General features: G+C 38.3%; 1 protein-coding gene across 1 annotated transcript; it reads right to left on the reverse strand.

The window, feature by feature from the left end:
* Positions 1-191: 191 nt before the first annotated feature.
* LOC128217186 (uncharacterized) lies at positions 192-23,611 on the reverse strand. Its single transcript, XM_052924133.1, has 18 exons — positions 23,363-23,611; positions 16,986-17,126; positions 9,930-10,074; positions 9,618-9,686; positions 9,097-9,244; positions 8,342-8,507; positions 7,764-7,904; positions 7,354-7,554; positions 6,770-6,882; positions 6,382-6,481; positions 5,699-5,884; positions 5,059-5,218; positions 4,062-4,776; positions 3,818-3,917; positions 3,104-3,298; positions 2,670-2,786; positions 1,598-1,726; positions 192-1,090 (listed from the first exon to the last, which is right to left on the reverse strand). The coding sequence occupies exons 1-18, from the start codon at positions 23,417-23,419 to the stop codon at positions 932-934; spliced, it is 3,042 nt and encodes a 1,013-aa protein (XP_052780093.1). The 5' UTR covers positions 23,420-23,611; the 3' UTR covers positions 192-931.
* Between the last annotated feature and the right edge of the window lie 61 nt (positions 23,612-23,672).

A 23,672-nucleotide genomic window follows, 5' to 3' on the forward strand; every position in this document is an offset into this window, starting at 1 on the left:
TGATGTTTAGAACCAGAGATGAACTTTAATCCCATATAAAATTATGGTATTGAGAGTCATGAAACACTTGCAGTCCGTGTTATTCCAATTGTTCACCCGGTAGTTACTACCGGAATATGTGTTTAATTACCATTATTAAAATCCAACAGTAGAAATAATGGTTACCAATCATTGTTCAAAGTAGACCCATGGAATAATATGTCTTTTTATATCTGATTAAAATACTTATATGAAAAACTACAGACACAATTGTCGAGTAGTCGAACGTTTTAACAGCAAAAAAACACGTTTAATGACACAGGGTGAACGCCAATGACATCAAACAGGAAAAAAAACACATTCACAACATGAGAAACACGGAACAAAAAAAATCCACACTCCACACACAACACAATATATTATATATGAAACAAAGGGTGTTTATCAAGAATTGTTAGGTACTGCCTTGAAAAGGTCAGTCAAAATCCAATTAACTTCGGGATTAATAATTATTATCTGTGTGCACAACAAAGTTGGCTTATTATTAGTACCCTCCCCTTGTATGCACATGCAATATAATGAAAACTACATGTATTTTGTTATCAAATAAGTGACACTAGTTTGCTATCAATAGTTCCTGTATAAAGAATCGTCCTCTCTTTGCATGTATATATGACCTATAACTGTGAGAAACGGAATTATGGCACATGGTAGACGTCGATTCATTCGACGGAGGTGTAAAACTACCAGGATTATTCCATCTCATTTTGTGCAAATATTGCAGAAATCACTCAATAAAACATGCGACTCAACCTATGCAGGAATTTCACTCTGCAGAAATCCTCACAAGACAGGTGAATACATTAAACAAATAAGGTCAATCGTATTCTTTGACCGAATCATAAAACAATGTGTGCGTATATAAGAAATGTGTCTCGTTAAAAGTATTTTATCACATTCTGCGACTGTCATGAATGAACCCCTCAAAGAACTTGATGTGAGTGCTGACACTGGGCCGGTCCTCCGGGTTGTAGGCCCATGAGCGCTCAATGAGCTCGATCCAAGGCTCCGGGGGCTTTGTCGACAGCTTCAGCGACGGGCGGAGTCCGTCCTAAAAGAAATGCAAGTAGAATTACATTTTCACTTGTATTTTAACACTAGAACGTTATCGAATGATATCCTTATTGTTATGAAATGATTGACATACACGCACATTAAACACCAGGCCCCAATTTTTCGAAACTTCTTAAGCTTAACAGGCTTTAAATTAAAGCAGCTTATTTCAATTAGCCAAACTACATACCTAAATTGAATTTGGATAAATGAAAAACAGTTTATTGTCATTATCATAAAGATAATTCCTATATAAAGTACAAAACCTCTCATAGAAGTAAATTTTACGCAAATTATTGAAAAACAATAATAGTGAGCTTAGTTAAATCCTGTATTAAGGGACTTAAGAAGTTTCGAGAAATTTGGGGCAGAACAATCCAGCAAAAAAGTCTACACAACCTTTTCGTATGTACCCTTGTAACTCGTATTTGCCGCTATCACAATAAAACCACGTAAAGGAAGTCAATTCTAATTCTGATCACTACCAAGAAAGGGCGTACAATACCTTGATGGCCTTCTCTAGTGTGGTGAAGAGCTGTTGCTGGATATAGTCAGCGGCGTCCTGGCCGTACCACATCTCCCAGAAGATGATCCCCAGGCTGTACACGTCCGCCTTGTGGTTGTAGTTCTGAGACTGTTTCACAGAAAATAAAAGGTTGACTAAAATACAAACTGGCGAAACGCATTTGTAAACTACTTTTGAAGCGGAGTTAAGAATAACCTTGGATAAAACGTGCAAGTTCACCTTCGTCTTTGTCGAAGTTTTGAGGCTGGGCTATAAAAAAGAGTGATGCAACGTTTTGTATCTACTGATAAACACAGTAGGTGAACTTCTCATCGAGGACTTGGCCGTACAACATCTCCAAGAGTGTAATATAGTCGTGTATAAGGTACTATTACTTCTATTATAAACTTCTTTTCAAACGTGAAGAATATCAAAGAACTAATGGATAAACCATAAATTCAGGCATGGGGGAGTATTTAAAGTATTGAAATACCTTGTAGTTTCATGATGTAGCTCATCCGCTACACATTAACAAAATAGGATGCACTAAGATATCCGAGTGTGTAAAGAGAAATCGGACTGCGGAATATAGGCTCTTTGCCAAAGGTGCTCGTCACATTGCCTGGATACAGTAATACATTTTTTTTTCATATTTTTATTTTTTTTTAATTATCTATTTCTTGTAGATGGGAATCTTACCTTATCAGAACAGTAAAAATTATTAGTTTATCTCAATTATTTTAGGAACTATGCTCTATTGATTAGGTCCGTTTGGAATTGATGAATTTTTGCACATGTTTATCTTATATTTAATTATATATAATACTAATTTTCTTTCATGAAAAATTGTGGAATGATTTTTTAAATGACATATATTCACTATCTTGACCGAAATAAATAAATGATAAAAATAAAAAATAAATAAAACAAAATATTAAAAATAAAAAAAATATGAAAAAAGTATGTATTACTGCATCCAGGCAATGTGACGAACACCTGTGCTCTTGGCGGTATTCTTATTATTAAAGCTTGCATAGCAGAGCTGATTAGTAGCACACTCTGTCCGACATACCTGAAGAAGGACCTCAGGTGCCATATACACGGGACTGCCGACGAGGCTCTGGGCGATGTCTGTCGCCTGCTTCGTGAGCCCCACGTCCGTCAACTTCACTATGTTCTTCTCCGTCACCTAGAAATAAACAAGTCAAATGTTAGAAGTGAGATTAAGCACGCTGACTTCTGATAGTTTGAGTTTTAGAGTATCATACAGATAGAAAAGAAATACATTTCCAAGTACTTTAACAAAAATACACTCATGTTTGCTATGGAATTATAAACGTTACGAATATATAAAGAATGTAATGCATTAATATTTTGGACAAACTGTTTGTCGTTTGTGGTTAACTTATACATAAAGTTGCTCTCGCAATAACATCTTATTCGGTTCAAGCAGATAACAGATACATTTGAAAGTAAGTCACATTTAACATAGTTCTTAACGGTTACCAGAATGTTCTCAAGCTTCAGATCCCTATGCACGAATCCTTTTTGATGAAGGTAGTCTACACCGCGACACAATTGTAGCGCAACGTCCGCCATGGCCACCATATTGTCTACTTGAGAGGGGGAGCAGGCCACGCACTTCCCAGGGTTGCTACGTTGCGGGTCGACAAACTTCTGTTTCATAGTGTACTTGCATACCTTCAAAAAGTATTGATAGTTTATAAAATTGCGTATTTTGTAATAAGCCATCGGATACAAACTATAATTAAGACTTATTTAACAAATTCATATCACCATAAACGAGGTTATCAGAATGGTCAAGAACGGTCACGTGGAGGAGGTGTTTAGTAAAACCACCCTCATGAAATTTAATACCACGCGAACGAGAAAAAAACAAAAAGGTTAAACAAACAAAAGTTATTCGGTGAGAAATTCTCTATCGGATGGTATGAAACCACTGAGGGTATATACCCCACATTCCAACAGCTACTAGCAATGTATCTTATATTCCTAGAACAATCACATGGAGTTAAACTGTGAAAATGGTCTATTGGTATGTATTCATGTGAAATTTACTTGTTTTCTTCACGCATATAAATCTATAAAAACAAAACACCATTCTCATATTTTTCCTTTCGTTTTACATTGCTTGGCAACACAATCGAAGATGCGTTGGGGGTATTTTACATTGGCGTGTGAATGTTACAGCTGGCTCACCTCCATGATCATGATCCACTGCATCTCCTTCTGCAGATTTGGGTTACGGAATCTGTACGTAGCACCGTAATACCGCACCACGTTCGGGTGGTCCAACTCCCTGGAACGCATCATGTATCATTAATATTAACGAAAGTGTTCGAAACAAAATATAAATATGATGTTTACACGCATTACACATCATATAATTAAAAGGGTCCACTGTGTTTCGACATACGATGGCATTACTGTTGTTTATACATACCTTAGCGTCCTGTCTTCCAGTAGAATATCGGTAACTGTGTTCTCTTTTAGTGGATCTCTGCATACCTTTAGGGCAACAGGAATGGTTCCCTGCTTGGGGGTCTTTATGCTAGCTATGTACACATCCGCAAAACTCCCAGACCCCACGGGGGTACCGCGAGAGTCCCAGATCAGGTCGGATAGGTCATAGTCAAACCTCATTATGAAGTTGACATAGAAACTGTCGCACTGACCGAGAAGTACGTGGCTCTCGTGCAACAGCATTGGAAACAGCTCCCGAAGGTTGTTCTGTGTGTCACTCAACTCGCTTTTGAGAATTTCCATCAATTCTAAGTCAGCTTTTAGAAAATCTGGAATCATTTTAGCAACAGCGTCGATGTCCTTAACAAACCGATTGAAAAACTTCAAAACCTTTTCCTGCAGGTTTTTACTCTGGAAAATGCTATCGAGAAATGCTTTCATGGCGTCTTGCATTAACTGCACACATTTTGGAATATTTTTTAACTTATAATCTGAAAATATTTTCTTCATTGCTTTATCTCCTGCTTTAATGGTTCCCACACTAGCTACCATTCCTCCTAGACCTTTGTATGTGCTACTGTCTTCGTCCATACTTTTGACTTTTGCTTTTGACCAGACCTGTTTTACGGGAGCCGGGTTTCGTATAGACTTGTGGAGGTCTTTGACAATTCTACTGTCGCCGTCAAGAAGTGCACCTGAAATAAAAGTTTATAATGGTTGCGTATCATTTTAAGTTAACCACATCAACTGCTCATATCCGAAGTAGTTACCAGATCAAGTAATTAGTCACAATATCATACAGGCAACGTAAACTTAAATCACAGCAAATTTAGTAAGTAAAGCAATTCAAATTCATCAGTATATGTCTGTGTAAGAATGATACTGTTGGCGTCCTCTTCGAATGAACTTAACACGGAACAAGAGTAAAAATAACATACCAATCTATAATTGCAATGACGGCGAAATACAATTTGTACCTTCAATCTTCGCAATTTGGTTTTCCATGAGCTCAAAATCCCTTTTGCAGACTCGGATGATCTTCTCTTTTATGCCGCCGATGATGTTGTTGTCCCTCTCCCAGATGTTCATCTCGTACGCGATCTTGTTGGCGATCTTTTCCAGTGCGTCACCAGCAACCTGCGTGTATGTAATAAAACGGGTAGGGGAGGGGGAGAGCAAAACAATTAGATCATCATATTATGCAATTCTAAGTGTCCATATTCCCAGAGATATAAAATAAAATGAGACAAGCAGTTCGATATTATTCCTTTTTAAATGAGTGAAAAACATACACTTTGAAGTATTGCACCCTTTTATTTATTTTTTAAAAAAAACATGATATTGTTTTATTTCGGGTTAACGCCAAATTTGGTACAATCCCAAATATTTAGGTTACTTCCCTTGAACTAACTATGGCAGATAAATACGTTTTTGTGTTTCAGCCGATTCAGTGCAGTGTCAACTACAGACAATTGCAAAAGTATAAACATCGACGATCGAAAAGCACCCCCACCTTTCCCATTCAAATACCTTAAATAAACGCATTGTATTGACAATTAACTAATAGATTCGTTTGATTCCAACATTCAGTCTCCCAATAGCTGTCCCATTCAGTACCTTTTTCTTGTCTTCTTTCGGCAGCTCCTCTGGCCTCCAGTCGAAGAGACGCTCGGCCATGGCACGTGACTGGAGGACCTCTACAACCTTGCGGGCGACGATGTCAGACTCACTAGCGATGTTCGTCTTCAGGTAGTTGATGCTGTCCTTGGAGTTCTGTTCCAGTCGCTCGATCTGAACCTTGATCTGTGGGCGGTGTTGTGTAATTTAAAAGTACGATATTTTAGAATCGAACAAAAAAGAATCACCAGTGGCAAACGTTTATACAAGACCTTCTCATCTAGATAATGAGTGTTGTCATTTAAAAAAATTCTTCTATAACAGTATGTCGCTGTTGATCTTTTGTTCGTTCCTGAGATGTCTTTTTCTGAACTGTTGGTATAGATAAAGTCGTTAGAATCAAATACAATCTTGCTTTCTTACTTTAAGTATACACAGATATATAGAAGTGATACATTTTATTACCAAGTTTAAATACACGAGTCTTTTCGAAAGAAGCCCAGAGAACAGAGCATTTATTGTTGTATCATCACTACTTCTATGTGCCTGCTAAATTCAAAAACACTAGAACATGCAAATATATCTACCACAGCAGTTATGAAACATGTTTGTTTGCCTTAGTGGAAACCAAAGCAATGGTTTTCAAATTAAACTCCTTGTAAAAAACACATATAATATCGCACCTGTTGGAATTCCTCTTTGTTCTTTTCCATGGACTTGGCAGCCATCACCTTTGAGACTTTCAGGATGTAGATCATACGTTTTAGGACTGCAGTCAGCCATCTGGTTATATACCAACATGAATACATACAAACATATATAATTTTAATTTAATAATTCTCACAAACACCATCGTTTGCATACACTTTATGTACATATAAATGACATCATCTGTGCTTTCTAAATGAGTAGTTTCTAATAAAATGGTTTCAATTCAGCTTATGATTGGCTAATTCTACTTTGGTATCATACAAATAACATCAATTGAGCAATATCAGTATCATGTACGGCCAGGCGAAACATATCTATAAATACAAGTAAAGCATAGACATAAGGAGGCAAATTGCCTACTTGTAGTGCGTATTCAATCTTGAGCGGAGACTGTCAGGGAGCAGTTTCTCCACCATATCCAACATGGTCGTGTATTCACTTGTACTCGTCCGCAGAGAGACGGCTTTCTGGGCCTGAAGACATACGTTTAAACATTTAAATTACAAAGAAATGTTTTTGAAACTGAAGCATACAATAACATCTAGTGAGTACCGAAACGTATTCACTATTATTGGATACAGAAACATATTCCTTATCCATAAGGTACGATCTTATTTCAACTTATACCCTTCATCAAATGTATCTATATACGATTTTTAATCTGATAACTTATGTGGTGTCATCAGATCAAACGGCGTGATGTCATGAATATCAAAAAAGTGTTTTCCATTCTCATGATAACTTCAACATTGCCGATTGAACGCAGAGAGTTTTGGAATAACCTCGTTGGTGAAAAATATTATCTTTTGTTAAATTGTATATAGTATCAAATGCATTGTGTTAATCTGTCGTTGTTACACCCCTCAAGCGGGCGTTAGCCAGTGATATCATGCAATAATGATTTTCTTCCAGACTTTGGACTTTTTGCGAAATGGTCCCCATACCTCTGTGATGGACATGTAGTGGACCTGTGAGCGGTGCAGGTCGGGAAAGTATTTGTTGAGCTTGTCAAATGTGTCGTGTTTCACTGCGTCCCGGTCCTTATCGGGAACCATATCCCACCGGTTACACACAAACATGGTCGATTCGGAGCTGTACCCTTCCTCGCCCGCGGCATTTACCACCATGCGAAGGAAATTTTGGAGCTAAAATATTTACCATTTTGTACATAATACCGTACTTAAAATTAACAAATATGTTTTATAATTTTAGAATATTTTAATAAAAAAAATAAATAATTGCGTCCATACTAAGTATGTCACTTACAATTCGTTTAGCAAGTACTTGTATATATATAAAATACAAAGAATACTTCGTTTCATTTTTAAATTAAAAGAAACCCCTCTGTATTTACCCTGCCTTTCTGAACACCGCCGGCGTTAGCACTATTCACGACGTAGATGAAGCCGTAAGACTTGGCAAGGTATTTCTCCACATAATGGCTCATCTTGCCACCACTACCGATACCTGGTGTGTCCACTATCACCAGGCCCTCCTGCAAAATTAAACCATCAACGAATGGTATGAAGTTAAACAAAAAGTACAAACTAAATGAGACATAAACTAAATGTATAAAGTTTGGAACAGCAAAACACATGGCAGTATTCGATGCAAACATGTTGGCGTTCAAAAACGCAAATAAAATAAAGGATATACACCGACATCCGTATAGAACGATTGCATGGTGCGTAAATAACAACTCCGCTTCACAACTATATATAAGCAACATAAACGTGTAAAGTGTAGCATCTTCTTCTTGTACCAGTAAAACACGAGATTCTTTTTCGCTGAGCCTAAAACCCTCCCCCATTCACATTTACTGTGCAGGTCGGTCTATGCGGTCTGACTATGAAACCCGGCTTCATCGCTGTCCACAACGTAAGTTATATTGCATTTATGTGCTGGTTATTTATAAACCTTTTCCCCACCTACCTCAAGCATTCCGAAGGGCCATGTGACCTCTATGCGGTCGTACGGTGAGTAGCCGTCCTCGTCGCTGTCCGCAACAGCCGCCTGAAACTGCTGAATACCTCGGTCAGAGCGCAGGTCAAACACAATCGGCGGAGATTTCCTCTTCTGGTTGTTGTCATACTGCGACCTGGGACAAACACATAATCACTGAGACATATGTTTATAATGTACACATTTATATAAATGTATCGAAATAATCTATGAAGGGGCAAAGTGATCGAAACAAAACAAATAAAAACAAAACACTTTGAAGCTTTATGTATTTACATCCTTTACTGAAGTTTTATTTTGTATCGTGATACACACCATACAATTATGAGCTTTATGTGAAATATATAGCTTGTTTGATAATTACTGCATTTATATTCAATGTCAGCGTTCATCCTTCATCCTGTCTTGCTTCTCTGCCAATTAACCATACTGTATGGTTTGGTATAAAACTGACCTTATAGTATTAGGTTTGCTACTGATCGCCAAAGTATATATATCTTGTTGTAATTGGATAACGAAATATCGCATCGATTGACACAAATACCATACTTCTGGCAACATCACACGGGCATTGTTAATTCGAATGCATTAATGGAGTGTTGCTATAGTGTTGTTATTTTTTCGAATGGACGCAAAAAATAGTAAAAATGATAATATAGCCTTATGACCGAATAGTAACTACAACAATCTAGCCAACAGAAGGAATTCCACAAATACTGCCATACCGGTAGTATCCGACGGCCTCCCTCTTGTTGGGATCCCTGGTTGTGCGGATCTCCACCACAGTGGCCGTGCACCCTAGAGCGGAAGTCGGCATCAGAGACTGTCCGAGTAGCAGGTTGATCAAGCTGCTTTTTCCTGATGCTGTTTCACCTATATTTGGATTACAGAAATGAATATGTATTTTCTAGGCGTGTATTAGTTGTTGATCTATACGTAAGTCAATAATCTGCTCTTCACTGGAGCCGCATAACCTAATTTGAGCGCTATGAAGCATTAGTATCAAATGTTGACACTTTTGATTCTAGTTTGGCAGGAAAGTGGTGCTTCAACGATGGAATGTGAGCTTAAGGGAATGACCAAGGAGCAGGACTTTAAGGCTGTTGCGTTCAATCGCTATTTAAGTTTTTTTTTATTTCTAATACCGAAGAAGAGTCGTTACAGACGCGTTGTTATTCAAGTTTTGGTTTTTGTAGACAAAAATATAAAGCTTTAATGAAGATACGGTAAGCTTCATTTATCTTACCAACGACTAAAATAGTGCATTCGCTTCTTTTGATTTCATTTTTCCGAGCATCGAACATTTCTTCAATACCTGCAATAAATATCATGACAATTAAAACACCGTACAATTATCAGATTGAAATGGAACGTAAAACGCCGGGAAACACTAGAATAACTACAGTTCAAGGTGAGGGTTTGGAAGATATTTACACATAGTTCACTTTCAGTTAAACTTTGGTCATCTTCAAAACTACTCTTAACGACACAGAGTGCACACCACATATGAAGTAAGTTTTACTTCTCATTATGTCGTTACATCATTGGTCCTCCTTACCGGCAAACACCTGCTTCAGATCTCTTTTGTAGTTAGCAGGCAAGTCGTTGTAGAGTTTATGGACGCCCTCGTACTTGGCGACAAGTTTCATCTTGTGATTCTGATCATCTTCTATAGCCTTTTTCAAACCTTTCGACGGCTCTTTCTGCAACGGTGAGTAGTAAGCTTAAACACAGTTATGTTCAATGTACCTTGTTGGGCAACATGTTTGCAAGGAGTGTCGACAGTGTTGTATTGTAAACATGAGTACTGTGAACATGAGTACTGTGAACATGCGTACTGTGGATATGAGTACTGTGGGCATTAGTACTTAGAACATGAATACTGTGAACATGAGTACAGTGAACATGAGTATTGTGGATATGAGTACTGTGAACATGCGTACAGTGAACATGCGTATTGTGGATATGAGTACTGTGAACATGCGTACAGTGAACATGCGTATTGTGGATATGAATACTGTGAACATGAGTACAGTGAACATGCGTATTGTGGATATGAGTACTGTGAACATGAGTACTGTGAACATGAGTATTGTGAACATCAGTACTGAGAACATTAGTACTGTGAACATAGGTACTGTACACATCAGTACTGCAAATATCAGTACTGTGAACAGGTGTACTGTAAACATCAGTACTGAGAACATTAGTACTGTGAACATAGGTCCTGTGAACATATGTACTGTGAACATTGGCAGTGTGAACAAGAGTATTGCGAATATGAGTAAAACTGTAAACATGAGTGCTGTGAACATCAGTACTTTGAACATGAGTAAGGTGAACATGAGTTTTGTGAACATGAATACTGTTGACATGAGTATTGTGAACATGAGTTTTGAGTAACATGAGTTATGTGAAGAGTATTGTAAACTTGAATACTGCGAACATGAATTTTGTGAACATGGGTACTTTGAACATTAGAACTATGAACATGAGAACTTTGAACATCAGTTTTGTGAAAATGAATAGTGTATACATGAATACTGTTATAATGGACACGTTTTTTGTGAACATGAGTACTGTGCACATGAGTACTGTGAACATGAGTTTTGTGGAGATGATCATTGTATACTTGAATACTGTTATAATGGACAAGATTTTTGTGAACATGAGTACTGTGATCATGAGTACTGTAAACATGAGTTTTGTTGAGATGAGAATTGTGAACTTGAGTACTGCGAACATGATTTTTGTGAACATGGGTACTTTAAACATGAGAACTATGAGCATGAGTACTGTAAACATGAGTTTTGTGAAAATGAATATTGTATATATGAATACTGTTATAATGGACAAGATTTCTGTGAACATGAGTACTTTGAACATGAGTACTGTAAACATGAGTACTTTGGACATGAGTATTTTGAACATAAATTTTGTGAACATAATTTTTGTCAAGATAAGTATTGTAAACCTGAGTACTGCGAACATGTATTTTGTGAACATGGGTACTGTGGACATAAGTACTATGGATATAAGTACTGTGAACATGAGTACTGTAAACATGAGTACTTTTGACATGAGTATTGTGAACATGAGTTTTGTGACCATGATTTTTTTATGAAGATAAGTATTGTAAATTTGAGTACTGCGAACATGAATTTTGCGAACATGGGTACTGTGGACATAAGTACTATTGACATGAGTACTGTGAACATGAGTACTGTAAACATGAGTACTTTGAACATGAGTATTGTGAACATGAATTTTGTGAACATGAGTTTTGTGAAGATAAGTTTTGCAAATTTGAGTACTGCGAACATGAATTTTGCGAACATTGGTACTGTGAACATAAGAACTATGAACATGAGTACTATAAATATAAATACTGTGAACATGAGCTCTGTGAACATGAGTTTTGTGAACAAGAATTTTGTGAACATGAGTACAAGAATATGAGTACTGGAGATATAAGTACTGTGGACATGAGTACTGTAAACATGGGTACTGTGAACATGAGTACTGTGAACATGAATACTGTGATAAAAAAAATTGAACATGAGCTTTGTGTACATGAGTCTTGTGTTCATGAGTTTTGTGAACAAGAATTTTGTGAACATGAGTACAAGAATATGAGTACTGGGGATATAAGTAATGTGGACATGAGTTCTGTGAACATGAGTACTGCGAACATGAGTTTTCTGAACATGAATACTGTGATATTTATTTTTAACATGAGCTTTGTGTACATGAGTTTTGTGTTCATGAGTTTTGTAAACATGAGTACTGTGAACATGAGTTCTGTGAACATTCGTTTTGGTAACATAGTTTTGTGAACATGAGTTTTGTGAACATGAGTTTTGTGAACATGAGTTTTGTTGACATAGTTTTGTGAACATGAGATTTGTGAACATGAGTACTGTGAACATGCATGAGTTCTGTGAACATTAGTTTTATTAACATGAGCTTTGTGAACATAGTTTGTGAACATGAGTTTTGCTAACATGATTTTTGTTAACATAGTTTTGTGAGTACAGTGGACATAAGTACTGTAAACATGAGTACTGTGAACATGAGTAATTTGAACATGTGTACTGTAAACTTAAATATTGTGATCATGACTTTTTTAACATGAATTTTATGTACAAGAGTTTTGTAAACATAAGTACTGTGAACATGAATAATGTGAACATGAGTTTTGTGAACATGAGTACTTTAAACATGAGTACTGTGAACATGAGTACTGTAAACATGAGTACTTTGAACATGAGTATTGTGAACATGAATTTTGTGAACATGAGTTTTGTGAAGATAAGTTTTGCAAATTTGAGTACTGCGAACATGAATTTTGCGAACATTGGTACTGTGAACATAAGAACTATGAACATGAGTACTATAAATATAAATACTGTGAACATGAGCTCTGTGAACATGAGTTTTGTGAACAAGAATTTTGTGAACATGAGTACAAGAATATGAGTACTGGAGATATAAGTACTGTGGACATGAGTACTGTAAACATGGGTACTGTGAACATGAGTACTGTGAACATGAATACTGTGATAAAAAAGAATTGAACATGAGCTTTGTGTACATGAGTCTTGTGTTCATGAGTTTTGTGAACAAGAATTTTGTGAACATGAGTACAAGAATATGAGTACTGGGGATATAAGTAATGTGGACATGAGTTCTGTGAACATGAGTACTGCGAACATGAGTTTTCTGAACATGAATACTGTGATATTTTTTTTTTAACATGAGCTTTGTGTACATGAGTTTTGTGTTCATGAGTTTTGTAAACATGAGTACTGTGAACATGAGTTCTGTGAACATTCGTTTTGGTAACATAGTTTTGTGAACATGAATTTTGTGAACATGAGTTTTGTGAACATGAGTTTTGTTGACAAAGTTTTGTGAACATGAGATTTGTGAACATGAGTACTGTGAACATGCATGAGTTCTGTGAACATTAGTTTTGTTAACATGAGCTTTGTGAACATAGTTTGTGAACATGAGTTTTGCTAACATGAGTTTTGTTAACATAGTTTTGTGAGTACAGTGGACATAAGTACTGTAAACATGAGTACTGTGAACATGAGTAATTTGAACATGTGTACTGTAAACTTAAATATTGTGATCATGACTTTTTTAACATGAATTTTATGTACAAGAGTTTTGTAAACATAAGTACTGTGAACATGAATAATGTGAACATGAGTTTTGTGAACATGAGTACTTTAAACATGAGTACTGTGAACATGGGTAATTTGAACATGAGTACTGTGAACATGAGTAATGTAAACATGGATAACGTGATAATGAAATTTGTGAACATGAGCATTTGTGTTCATGAGATTTGCGAACATGAGATTTATTGACACGAATTTTGTGAACATGAGTACTATGAAAATTATTACAGAGGACATAAGTACAATGGATATGAGTACTGTGAACATAAGTACTGTAAACATGAGTACTGTAAACATGAATATTGTGATCATGATTTTTTAAAATGGGTTTTGTGTACAAGAGTTTTGTTAACATGAGTACTATGAACATGAATAATGTGAACATGAGTACTGTGAACATGATTTTTTTTTAACATGAGTACTGTAAACATGAATACTGTGATCATGAATCTTTTTTAACATGAGTTTTGTGTACATGAATTTTGTATACATGAGTACTGTGAATATGAATAATGTGAACATGAGTTTTGTGAACATGAGACCTGTGAACATGAGTTTCGTGCAACATGAGTTATGAGAAGATCAGTATTGTAAACATGAGTATTGCGAACATGAATAATGTGTACATGAGTTTTGTGAACATGAATACTTTGAATATGTGTACCATGCCCATTAGAATTGTGAATGGATACCATAACCATGAGTTTTGTGAATGAGTACCATAACCATGAGTTTTGTAAATGTGTACCATAACCATGAGTTTTGTGAATGGATACCATAACCATGAGTTTTGTAAATGGATACCATAACCATGAGTTTTGTGAATGTGTACCATGCCCAAGAGAATTGTGAATGAGTAACATAACCATGAGTTTTGTGAATGAGTAACATAACCATGAGTTTTGTGAATGAGTAACATAACCATGAGTTTTGTGAATGAGTACCATAACCATGTTTTGTGAATGAGTACCATAACCATGAGTTTTGTAAATGGATACCATAACCATGAGTTTTGTGAATGTGTACCATAACCATGGGTTTTGTGAATGAGTAACATAACCATGAGTTTTGTGAATGAGTACCATAACCATGTTTTGTGAATGGGTACCATAACCATGAGTTTTGTGAATGTGTACCATGCCCATTAGAATTGTGAATGGATACCATAACCATAAGTTTTGTGAATGTGTACCATAACCATGAGTTTTGTGAATGTGTACCATAACCATGAGTTTTGTGAATGAGTACCATAACCATGAGTTTTGTGAATGGATACCATAACCATGAGTTTTGTGAATGTGTACCATAACCATGAGTTTTGTGAATGTGTACCATAACCATGAGTTTTGTGAATGAGTACCATAACCATGAGTTTTGTGAATGGATACCATAACCATGAGTTTTGTAAATGGATACCATAACCATGAGTTTTGTAAATGGATACCATAACCATGAGTTTTGTAAATGGATACCATAAACATAAGTTTTGTGAATAAGTACCATAACCATGAGTTTTGTGAATGGATACCATAACCATGAGTTTTGTGAATGGATACCATAACCATGAGTTTTGTAAATGGATACCATAACCATGAGTTTTGTGAATGGATACCATAACCATGAGTTTTGTAAATGGATACCATAACCATGAGTTTTGTGAATGAGTACCATAACCATGAGTTTTGTGAATGAGTACCATAACCATGAGTTTTGTGAATGGATACCATAACCATGAGTTTTGTGAATGGATACCATAACCATGAGTTTTGTAAATGGATACCATAACCATGAGTTTTGTGAATGGATACCATAACCATGAGTTTTGTAAATGGATACCATAACCATGAGTTTTGTGAATGAGTACCATAACCATGAGTTTTGTGAATGAGTACCATAACCATGAGTTTTGTGAATGGATACCATAACCATGAGTTTTGTGAATGGATACCATAACCATGAGTTTTGTAAATGGATACCATAACCATGAGTTTTGTGAATGAGTACCATAACCATGAGTTTTGTAAATGGATACCATAACCATGAGTTTTGTGAATGGATACCATAACCATGAGTTTTGTAAATGGATACCATAACCATGAGTTTTGTGAATGAGTACCATAACCATGAGTTTTGTGAATGAGTACCATAACCTTGAGTTTTGTGAATGTGTACCATGACCATGAGTTTTGTTAATGATTACCATAACCATTAGTTTTGTGAATGAGTACCATAACCATGAGTTTTGTTAATGAGTTCCATAACCATGAGTTTTGTGAATGAGTACCATAACCATGAGTTTTGTGAATGAGTACCATAACCATGAGTTTTGTGAATGGATACCATAACCATGAGTTTTGTGAATGTGTACCATAACCATGAGTTTTGTGAATGTGTACCATAACCATGAGTTTTGTGAATGAGTACCATAACCATGAGTTTTGTGAATGAGTACCAAAACCATGAGTTTTGTGAATGAGTACCATAATCATGAGTTTTGTGAATGAGTATCATGACCATGAGTTTTGTGAATGAGAACCATAGCCATAAGTTTTGTGAAAGAGTACCATAACCATGAGTTTTGTGAATGAGTTCCATAACCATGAGTTTTGTAAATGGATACCATAACCATGAGTTTTGTGAATGAGTACCATAACCATGAGGTTTGTGGTCATGAGGTTTGTGGTCATGAGGTTGTGGTCATGAGGTTTGTGGACATGAGGTTTGTGGTCATGAGGTTTGTGGTCATGAGGTTTGTGGTCAAGAGATTTGTGGACATGAGGTTTGTGGTCATGAGGTTTGTGGTCATGAGGTTTGTGGACATGAAGTTTGTGGTCATGAGGTTTGTGGTCATGAGGTTTGTGGTCATTAGGTTTGTGAACATGAAGTACTGTAAGAAAAGTAATGTGAATATGGGTACGGAGAAGTGCTGTGGACATGAGTACTCTTAATGAACTATTTTAATCGACCAGCAACCTTATTGTCATGAGTAGAATAACGCCAAAATTCAAAAAAGCTATTTAATGCACAATTTCAAATAACCGTTCAAGGTATCATGGTATATCTTGTAACATTTACATGGCCAAGGTTGGAAAAAATGAACATTAAACATTAATTCAGAAGCATCAACATTTGGTAATTGGATATGGTTATACAGTCGTATCACTTTATGGCAAAATACACAGAGGAGTTTCATTTTGATCATATTACAGTTCATTATTATACTTATCTGCCATGGATGGACGCGAATCGTCATTAAACGAGTATTGTAAAATTATGAGCCGTCTCCTTTTACATAATGGTGCATATTTGATTATTTTTTTAAAACTTAATTGAATTGAGCTCATTCGAGTTTTATTAATCGTGTATTTCCATAGGAGAGGCTTTAGATGATGTAGAGGGCTGTATCGTATTTTAATAGTCCATACCTTATATGAATTAGGGTCAAGTCCTTTATTAATTTTCTCAATGATGATCCTTATAGCATCGTCCTTATTTTTAATGCCCATTCCTTTTGCGTTGATCTCTAGCAGTCGAAGAACATCAAATGCCGTCTTCAAATCAGGAATCTGAATTGAAAAAAAAATCCATTTGACTTGATGAAATTTTGATGAACAGCTTGGGAGAGCGTACACGACTTACCCAAATGGGAAGAAAAATAACGGAAATCTCATCGTAATTTTTGGTCCTTCTATAGACAAAATATGCGTGTATATTCATAAAACACGAACATTTAGAGTAGAAAGTAATGTAGTGTGTTTTGCTTTGCCCTTTTGCATTTATGCCGTTGTACGTTTCTTGATCAAATTGATGCCAGTGTACAAAGCTTTTTTCGCATTGCTGCGGGTGGACGTTACTCGATTTCATTAATTTATGTCGTACATTGCTATATCGCACTGAGTGATGCGTGTGTACATTGCTCCATCGCAATGATACATGTGTTCGCTGCTATATTGCACTGATGCGTGTGTACATTGCTCTATCGCACTGATACATGTGTTCGCTGCTATATCGCACCGATGCGTGTGCACATTGCTCTATCGCACTGATACATGTGTTGGCTGCTATATCGCACTGATACATACATGTCTTCGTTGTTGTGTGTACTTGAGTCTACCACATTGATGCGTGTATGCATTGCTCTACTGCATTGGTGCGTGTGTATGTTGCTCTACAGCATTGGTGCGTGTGTACATTGCTCCACAGCATTGATGCGTGTGTACGTTGATCTACCGCATTGGTGCGAGTGTACATTGCTCTACCGCATTGATGCGTGTGTACGTTGATCTACCACATTGGTGCGAGTGTACATTGATCTACCGCACTGATGCGTGTGTGTGTTGATCTACAGCATTGGTGCGTGTGTGCGTTGCTCTATCGCATTAGTGCATGTGTGCGTTGCTCTACCGCATTGTTGCGTGTGTGCGTTGCTCTACCGCATTGATGCGTGTGTGCGTTGCTCTGTCGCATTGATGCGTGTGTACGTTGCTCTACCGCATTGATGCGTGTGTACGTTGCTCTACCGCATTGTTGCGTGTGTGCGTTGCTCTACCGCTTTGATGCGTGTGTGCGTTGCTCTAACCGCATTGATGCGTATGTACGTTGCTCTACCGCATTAATCTGTGTGTGCGTTGCTCTACCGCATTGATGGTGTGTACGTTGCTCTATCGCATTGGTTCGTGTGTACGTTGTTCTACCGCATTAATGCGTGTGTATGTTGCTCTACCGCATTAGGTGGTGCGTGTGTACGTTGCTCTATCGCATTAAGTGATGCGTGTGTACGTTCCTCTATCGCATTGAGTGGTGCGTGAGGACGTTGCTCTATCACATTAAGTGGTGCGGGAGTGTGTTGCTCCTTCGCATTGTGTGATGCGTGAGTACGTTGCTCTATCGCATTAAGTGGCGCGTGAGTACGTTGCTCATGGCATTAGGTGGTGCTTGAGTACGTTGCTCTATGGCATTAAATTATGCGTGTGTACGTTGCTCTATCGCATTAAGTGATGCGTGTGTACGTTGCTCTATCGCATTTAGTGATGCATGTGTACGTTGCTCTATCGCCTTAAGTAATGGGAGTGTACGTTGCTCTACTGCATTGAGTAATGCGTGATAACGTTGCTCTACCGCATTAAGTGATGCGTGTGTACGTTTCTCTATCGCCTTAAGTGATGCGTGTGTACGTTGTTCTATCACCTTAAGTGATGCGTGTGTACGTTGCTCTATCGCATTTAGTGGTGTGGGGGTACGTTGCTCTTTCGCATTGAGGGATGTCTGAGTACGTTGCTCAATCGCATTAAGTGGCGCGTGAGTACGTTGATCTATCCCCTTAAGTGATTCGTGTGTTCGTTACTCTATCACCTTAAGTGATGCGTGTGAACGTTGCTCTATCGCGTTAAGTGATACGTCTGTACGTTGCTCTATCGCTCGCATTAAGTGATGCGTGTGTACGTTGCTCTATCGCATAAAGTGATGCGTGAGTACGTTGCACTATGGCATTGAGTGGTGTGTGTGTACGTTGCTCTATTGCCTTAGGTGATGCGTGTGTACGTTGCTCTATCACCTTAAGTGATGCGTGTGTACGTTGCTCTATCGCATTGAGTGATGCGTGAATACGTTGATCTTTCGCATTTAGTGGTGCGGGAGTATGTTGCTCTACCGCATTAAGTGGTGCGTGAGTACGTTGCTCTATGGCATTAGGTGGTGCTTTAATATGTTGCTCTATAGCATTAAGCGATGCATTTGTATGTTGCTCTATCGCATTAAGTGATGCGTCCGTACGTTGCTCTATTGCATTTAGTGGTGCGCGAGTACGTTGCTCTAACTCATTGAGTGGTGCGTGAGTACGTTGCTCTATCGCATTCAGTGATGCATTTGTACGTTGCTCTATCACATTAAGTGATGCGTGAGTACGTTACTGTGCAGCATTGAGTGATGTCTATCATCTGAAGTGATGCGTGTGTACGTTGGTCTATCGCATTTTGTGTTTTGGGAGAATGTTGCTCTTTCGAATTGAGTGATGCGTGAGTATGTTGCTCTATCGCATTAAGTAGTGCGTGAGTACGTTGCTCTATCGCATTAAGTGGTGGTTGAGTACGTTGCTCTATCGCATTCAGTGATGCATTTCTACGTTGCTCTATCACATTAAGTGATGCGTGAGTACGTTACTGTGCAGCATTGAGTGATGTCTGTGTACGTTGCTCTACCGCATTGAATGATGCGTGTGTAGGTTACTCTACAGCATTGAGTGATGTATGTGAACGTTGCTCTCTCGCATTTAGTGGTGCGGGAATACGTTGCTCTACCGCATTGAGTGATGCGTGAGTACTTGCTCTATCGCATTTAGTGGTGCGTGAATACGTTGATCTTTCGCATTTAGTGGTGCGTCTGTAAGTTGCTCTACCGCATGAAGTGGTGCGTGAGTACGTTGCTCTATGGCATTAGGTGGTGCTTTAATATGTTGCTATATAGCATAAGGCGATGCATTTCTACGTTGCTCTTTCGCATTAAGTTGCGCTAACTGATTGAGTGGTGCGTGAGTACGTTGCTCTCTCGCATTTAGTGGTGCGGGAATACGTTGCTCTACCGCATTAAGTGGTGCGTGAATACGTTGCTCAATGGCATTAGGTGGTGCTTTAATATGTTGCTCTATAGCATTAAGCGATGCATTTGTACGTTGCTCTATCGCATTAAGTGATGCGTCCGCACGTTGCTCTATTGCATTTAGTGGTGCGCGAGTACGTTGCTCTAACTCATTGAGTGGTGCGTGAGTACGTTGCTCTATCGCATTTAGTGGTTCGGGAGTATGTTGCCCTACCGCATTAAGTGATGCGTCCGTACGTTGCTCTATGGCATTAGGTGGTGCTTTAATACGTTGCTCTATAGCATTAAGCGATGCATTTGTACGTTGCTCTATCGCATTAAGTGATGCGTCCGTACGTTGCTCTATCGCACGCATTAAGTGATGCGTCTGTACGTTTCTCTGTCGCATTGAGTGATGCGTGTGTACGTTGCTCTGTCGCATTTAGTGATGCGTGTGTACGTTGCTATTTTGCATGAAGTGATGCGTGTGTACGTTGCTCTTCCGCATTCGGTGATGCGCGAGAACGTTGCTCTACCGCATTAAGTGATGCATGTGTACGTTGCTCTATCGCCGTAAGTGATGCGTGTGTATGTTGCTCTATCACCTTAAGTGATGCGTGTGTACGTTGCTCTATCGCCTTAAGTGATGCGTGTGTACGTTGCTCTATCGCATTTAGTGGTGCGGGATTCCTTTGCCTTTTCGCATTGAGTGATTCGTGAGAACGTTGCTCTGTCGCATTATATGGTGGGTGAGTACGTTGCTTTTCCGCATTAAATGAAGCGTGTGTACGTTGCTCTGCCGCATTAAGAGATGCGTGTGTACGTTGCTCTATCGCCTTAAGAGATGCGTGTGTATGTTGCGTTAAGTGATGTGTCTGTACAATGCTCTATCGCACCTATTAAGCGATGCGTCTGTACGTTGCTCTATCGCATTGAGTGATGCTAGTGTACGTTGCTCTAGCGCATTTAGTAATGCGTGTGTACGTTGCTCTTTAGCCTAAAGTGATGCGTGTGTACGTTGCTCTACCGCATTGAGTGATGCGCGAATACGTCCTTCTACCGGATTTAGTGATGCGTGTGTTCGTTGCTCTATCGCCTTAAGTGATGCGTGTGTACGTTGATCTATCATCTGAAGTGAATCGTGTGTACGTTGCTCTATCGCATTTTGTGGTTTGGGAGAACGTTGCTCTTTCGAATTTAGTGATGCGTGAGTACGTTGCTCTATCGCATTAAGTAGTGCGTGAGTACGTTGCTCTATCGCATTAAGTGGTGGTTGAGTACGTTGCTCTATCGCATTCAGTGATGCATTTGTACGTTGCTCTATCACATTAAGTGATGCGTGAGTACGTTACTGTGCAGCATTGAGTGATGTCTATGTACGTTGCTCTACTGCATTGAATGATGCGTGTGTAGGTGACTCTACCGCATTGAGTGATGCGTGAGTACTTGCTCTATCGCATTTAGTGGTGCGTGAGTACGTTGCTCTATCACCTTAAGTGATGCGTGTGTACGTGGCTCTATCACTTTAAGTGATGCGTGTGTACGTTGCTCTATCGCATTAAGTGATGCGTCTGTAAGTTGCTCTATCGCATTAAGTGAAACGTCTGTACGTTGATCTATCGCACGCATTAAGTGATGCGTCTGTACGTTGCTCTATTGCCTTAAGTGATGCGTGTGTACGTTGCTCTATCGCATAAAAATGTGCGTGAGTACGCTGCACTATGGCATTGAGTGGTGCGTGTGTACGTTAGTCTATTGCCTAAGGTGATGCGTGTGTACATTGCTCTATCACCTTAAGTGATGCGTGTGTACGTTGATCTATCGAATTAAGTGATGCGTCTGTACGTTGCTCTATCGCATTAAATGATACGTCTGTACGTTGATCTATCGCACGCATTAAGTGATGCGTCTGTACGTTGCTCTATCGCTCGCATTAAGTGATGCGTGTGTACGTTGCTCTATCGCATAAAAATGTGCGTGAGTACGTTGCACTATGGCATTGAGTGATGCGTATGTACGTTGCTCTATTGCCTTAGGTGATGCGTGTGTACGTTGCTCTATCACCTTAAGTGATGCGTGTGTACGTTGCTCTACCGCATTGAATGATGAGTGTGTAGGTTATTTTACCGCATTGAGTGATGCGTGTGTACGTTGCTCTACCGCATTGAATGATGCGTGTGTAGGTTGCTCTACCGCAATGAGTGATGCGTGTTTAGGTTGCTCTACCGCATTGAATGATGCGTGTGTACGTTGCTCTACCGCATTGAATGATGCGTGTGTATGTTGCTCTACCGCAATGAGTGATGCGTGTTTAGGTTGCTCTACCGCATTGAATGATGCGTGTGTAGGTTGCTCTACCGCAATGAGTGATGCGTGTGTACGTTGCTCTACCGCATTGAATGATGCGTGTGTATGTTGCTCTACCGCAATGAGTGATGCGTGTGTACGTTGTTCTACCGCATTGAATGATGCGTGTGGAGGTTGCTCTACCGCAATGAGTGATGCGTGTGTTCTTTGTTTTACTGCATTAAGTGTACGTTGTACGTTGCTCTTTTGCATTGAAACTTGGAATGTTTTTATTACAGTTCAATGAAGATTACTTCACCAGTGACGTTCTTTCAGTACTATAATACTATTTACATCTAAATATACATGATAAGATGGCAAAGCGGTAAACTGCATTAAGATCTTTTGCAAAGAATATTTGTTGAATGGTTCCATGTACCTTGCTATATCAGTCTTTGGAATCGCATAGTTCTTCCTGTTTAAGTTATTGACGTATGTATACCTTAAAGCACTGCGTATTACTCATGATTTGTGAATATTTCAAGTGAAGCCGCTGTCTGCGTGTGTACAATACTTTTCAAAGGCACCATGGCTACCGACAACTTGTGCCAACCCTTTGAGCATGGAAGCGTTGAATTCAACGATTTCAACTTCAATTATTGACAAGCTGGATATTGCGAAACAGCTCAGATATCATGTTTCGCATGTTTAAATCATAACAATATGATCTTTTGTTTTATTTTCAAAACTTCCTTTTTTCCAACAATGACTGCATGTACTAGTTTCACGTAAATTATTTGTATTCGCATAACATTTACATACTATTCAACGCTGAAAGAACATTGCGTCTGAGCGATTATTGCTATTAACTTAGGCTTATTAGAATTACTTGAATATAAACATGTTAATGTATTGCCGGAAACAACAACTCAACAAAACTTACCTGGAAAGCATTCTCCTTGCTCTGAATGTAGAAACTAGAATCCTTTTTCGATGTCATCTTGAAAATCAAGTCAGTTTCTTTAGTAATCAAACATATTTTACCCTAAAAGGCGAGTTGTCTCATTTATTTTACCTTGCCCATAAACCGAGACCGCTACGCGAAGTAGGTTCGGTATTTCGTCCGGGTATGTAGAATTTCAACGTACCTGTTAAAGCATATAATGCATTAAACTTCGGTACAGTTAAACTGTCTAAGTATAATTATATTGGTAATCGGAAACAAGTGCCGATAAAAAGAATATACAGTAACT

Source organism: Mya arenaria, chromosome 14 (assembly GCF_026914265.1).
Source record: "Mya arenaria isolate MELC-2E11 chromosome 14, ASM2691426v1".
Lineage (NCBI taxonomy): Eukaryota > Metazoa > Mollusca > Bivalvia > Myida > Myidae > Mya > Mya arenaria.